General features: G+C 40.0%; 1 protein-coding gene across 2 annotated transcripts in view; it reads left to right on the forward strand.

Annotated features, from left to right (window-relative positions):
* LOC123991256 (contactin-associated protein-like 2) overlaps window positions 1-5,000 on the forward strand; it is a 358,139-nt gene that overhangs the window by 320,163 nt on the left and 32,976 nt on the right. For both annotated transcript variants that reach the window (XM_046292675.1, XM_046292676.1), the window contains exon 19: window positions 2,044-2,262. In XM_046292675.1, coding sequence (XP_046148631.1) covers window positions 2,044-2,262 — 219 coding nt within the window. The remainder of the gene's footprint in view (window positions 1-2,043; window positions 2,263-5,000) is intronic.

Genomic DNA, 5,000 nt, shown 5'->3' on the forward strand with positions numbered 1-5,000 from the left:
ACTCTCTCAAGGGTGAGGTGGTGTGTGTCTGTGTCCTTTTTTCTTTTGTTAACAGAAGTAGAGAGGCGGAGGATGGGATGGAGGGAGCGATGGAGAGAAAGAAGAGGGAGATTAGTTGGAGTTTCACCAAGTCGTGCTCAGGCCTTCATTACAATAGATTAGTTAGTCTGTTTTCACACTGGGGCTTTAGGCTCTGTGTTTGGCTGTTTTACTCAGCTAACAGAGGCTAAACTGTCCCTCTGTTGTTTCTGGAGGGAGAGAAAGGGGAGGATGGAGTAGGAAAGGGTGGAAATAAAGGAGAGCAATAAAAGGGATGATGATCAGTGTGTGATTGATAGGGTGGCCAGGTGAGAGGGCAGAAGGAAGAGTGACTCACACATAGCCTTTAGCCAGTAACATCTGGACTGAACAGGTGGCTAGTGGCAGACTTATACACACATCTCTACAGAGACCTATACATACACCCCTACACACACACACACACCCCTACACACACACACACACACACACACACACACACACACACACACACACACACACACACACACACACACACACACACACACACACACACACACACACACACACACACACACGTACACACACACACACATCTCTACAGACACCTATACGTACATACATACACACACACACACACACACACACACACCTCTACAGACACAGTCACACACACACACACACATCTCTACAGACACCTAAACATACACACACACACACATTCTCTCTTTTGTGTGTGTGTGTGTGTGTGTGTGTGTGTGTGTGTGTGTGTGTGTGTGTGTGTGTGTGTGTGTGTGTGTGTGTGTGTGTGTGTGTGTGTGTGTGTGTGTGTGTGTGTGTGTGTGTGTGTGTGTGTGTGTGTGTGTGTTTGATTTGATTTGATTAGGATCTCTTTTCGTCCCTATTTGGACTAATCTTCCAAGAGTCCTTAACATTAAAATACAATTTATAATACAAACACGCTTTTACATATACCACACTATTACAAACATACATAAAACACCAGCATAATGACTCAATAAATACTCAATCTAAAAAATGTTAAAAATATATTTAAAAAAAGATTCTTCATCTACTATAGTCACACAACATTTCTATATACTATATTAAAATTGTTTTTAAATAATGTTTAAACTTATATATTGAAAGGTTTCTTGTTTGCTCAGTTAATTTATTCCATTTCTTTATTGCTCTAAATCGAAATGTTATTTTGCCCATTTCTTTTTTCTGTCTGCATAGATGGTGGACAATCTATTCCTAGTATTTACAGAATGTCTGTCTCTTACCAACTGAATACCATTGTGAATAGAACTTGGCCGTTTTAAATTATGTATATTATAAAATAATATAAGCATGTTTTTTTCAATTATCTTGTCGATTGATGACCAATCAAGAACACTGCGCATGACTGCAACAGAAGAACCATATCTCCACCTTAAAACAATCCTTGCTGCTTTATTCTGTGCATTCAGCAGCCTCCTAACTTCACTTGATGATGCATTTCCCCAGACCACCGAACAATAGTTCACTTGACTCTCAACCAATGCCTGTGTTATTTGCTGAAGGTGTGTGTGTGTGTGTGTGTGTGTGTGTGTGTGTGTGTGTGTGTGTGTGTGTGTGTGTGTGTGTGTGTGTGTGTGTGTGTGTGTGTGTGTGTGTGTGTGTGTGTGTGTGTGTGTGTGTGTGTGTGTGTGTGTGTGTGTGTGTGTGTGTGTGTGTATCAATATTTTTGTGAATTAGCTCCATCAAACACTGAGTGCAGTCATTATCACAGTAAAGCTGAAATCTATAATCACTAAATGAGTCTCCATAACCAATGAGGCATTAGATTAGTTATTGAACTGTAGAACTCCAGGGTGGAAAACAATGATTTATGAGATGAAGACTGAGAAGGTTTTATTATTAAACCAAAGGCACTTTATGCATTCAAATAAATAGATTCAAATGTGGTTAGTAGTTTGTGGACATGGCATTGATTCAAACTTCTTGTTTTTATTATTATTCTGCCTTTTCTTCTTCCTCTAGCTCCTACTGTCATCTCCTTCTCCTTTGATGTGGGGAATGGCCCCGTGGAATTGGCCGTCCATTCAGCCACGCCCCTCAATGATGACCAATGGCATCGCGTCATGGCAGAGCGGAACGTGAAGGAGGCGGTGCTACAGCTGGATCTGAACTATAGGGAAGCTCGTCCCGCCCCTCCACAGGGACACACACGGCTAGAGCTGTTTAGTCAGCTTTATGTGGGTAAGAGAAAGAGATACACACACACACACACACACACACACACACACACACACACACACACACACACACACACACACACACACACACACACACACACACACACACACCAACATAAAAATAGTACAATACTGCACTACTGCATTTATATTTAATTCATCAGTCATTATATTTTAACTTTGCAAAGTTCAATAAGTTGGCGATATAGTTTGTGCCCGTATAACATTATAAAGTGTCTCTATATTCCCCCAAGTAAGTTCTCCGAAGCTGAGATACGACTGATTATAATGAAGATAAGACATCACACACATTCGCACAACGTTAAAGAATTATGTCAAACTAACTCCTCATGACCGTAAATTATTAACAGTTGCAGAGGATTAAGACTTTTTATCCGCACACAGAGACAATGAATTAAGTCCTCATTATGCCACACAGAGACAATGAATTAAGTCCTCATTATGCCACACAGAGACAATGAATTAAGTCCTCATTATGCCACACAGAGACAATGAATTAAGTCCTCATTATGCCACAGAGAGACAATGAATTAAGTCCTCATTATGCCACACAGAGACAATGAATTAAGTCCTCATTATGCCACACAGAGACAATGAATTAAGTCCTCATTATGCCACACAGAGTCAATGAATTATGTCCTCATTATGCCACACAGAGACAATGAATTAAGTCCTCATTATACCACACAGAGACAATGAATTAAGTCCTCATTATGCCACATAGAGACAATGAATTAAGTTCTCATTATACCACACAGAGGCAATGAATTAAGTCCTCATTATGCCACACAGAGACAATGAATTAAGTCCTCATTATGCCACACAGAGACAATGAATTAAGTCCTCATTATACCACACAGAGACAATGAATTCAGTCCTCATTATGCCACACAGAGACAATGAATTAAGTCCTCATTATGCCACACAGAGACAATGAATTAAGTCCTCATTATGCCACAGAGAGACAATGAATTAAGTCCTCATTATGCCACACAGAGACAATGAATTAAGTCCTCATTATGCCACACAGAGACAATGAATTAAGTCCTCATTATGCCCCACAGAAACAATGAATTAAGTCCTCATTATGCCACATAGAGACAATGAATGAAGTCCTCATTATGCCACACAGAGACAATGAATGAAGTCCTCATTATGCCACACAGAGACAATGAATTAAGTCCTCATTATGCCACACAGAGACAATGAATGAAGTCCTCATTATGCCACACAGAGACAATGAATTAAGTTCTCATTATGCCACACAGAGGCAATGAATTAAGTCCTCATTATACCACACAGAGACAATGAATTAAGTCCTCATTATGCCACAGAGAGACAATGAATTAAGTCCTCATTATACCACACAGAGACAATGAATTAAGTCCTCATTATACCACACAGAGGCAATGAATTAAGTCCTCATTATGCCACACAGAGACAATGACTTAAGTCCTCATTATGCCACACAGAGACAATGAATTAAGTCCTCATTATGCCACACAGAGACAATGAATTAAGTCCTCATTATGCCACAGAGAGACAATGAATTAAGTCCTCATTATGCCACACAGAGACAATGAATTAAGTCCTCATTATGCCACACAGAGACAATGAATGAAGTCCTCATTTTGCCACACAGAGACAATGAATTAAGTCCTCATTTTCCAACACAGAGACAATTAATTAAGTTGTCACTATGCCACAGAGAGACAATGAATGAAGTCCTCATTTTGCCACACAGAGACAATGAATGAAGTCCTCATTATGCCACACAGATACAATGAATTAAGTCCTCATTATGCCACACAGAGACAATTAATTAAGTCCTCATTATGCCACACAGAGACAATTAATTAAGTCCTCATTATGCCACACAGAATGGCTCTACATTTTCATTGTGATATTTGAGTTGCTCCTCCGCTCCCTCTCTTCTCTACACAATGACTGTGAAGGTCATTAGGAGAACAGAAGTTAAAGAGGACTTTATCTCTACCTCTTCTTTTCACTCCTCTATCTCACCCTACTTTATATGGCTGTGGACCTGCCAATACTTTAACACTGCCGACAGCCAATAAAACTGGATTTAGGAGGGAGGGGAAAACTGCTGAGGTTGAATTCAATTCTCTTTCCTTCCTACTCTTTCTCTCTCTAACTCTGAACATTTATTTTTCTCTGAGAAACACTTCTAAATTCCAATCAGACATTCCAAAGTCAGATAGTTCTGAATACCAATAACACGTTTTAAATTCCATCGTCTCATCACTTTTTGGCGGTTTGGATGGAAGAACATTATCACTTTGCAGCTTCCTGAATGGCCATTGGGATTAATAAAGTTGTATGGAATTGAATTGAATTCAAGTAAATCGGTCCTTATATGCCACCGTTAACCATACAGCCATACAGGCACATATTGATTTGTGATGCGAAACTTTAATACCGGCTTATAAAGAGTGACTCACAGGAGACATCTGCCCCACTATCTGATCTGCATGTACAGTAGGTTTCAGGGAAACCAACTCGTTGAATTACCCCTCAGGGATCAATCTAATCGCCATCAGATCATCAGCTTAACACAATCAGTTCTTCCGTCACCTCCATACAGTCATGGGACCTATTGGTTTGTACTGGATCAGAGAGCGGTATAAATCTGACTGTGTGATAGGCTAGGCTGCTGTCTCTCTTGTAGCTCATCTGCATGTGTCAGAGCAGCGAGGGTAT

This window comes from Oncorhynchus gorbuscha, linkage group LG12 (genome assembly GCF_021184085.1).
Source record: "Oncorhynchus gorbuscha isolate QuinsamMale2020 ecotype Even-year linkage group LG12, OgorEven_v1.0, whole genome shotgun sequence".
Lineage (NCBI taxonomy): Eukaryota > Metazoa > Chordata > Actinopteri > Salmoniformes > Salmonidae > Oncorhynchus > Oncorhynchus gorbuscha.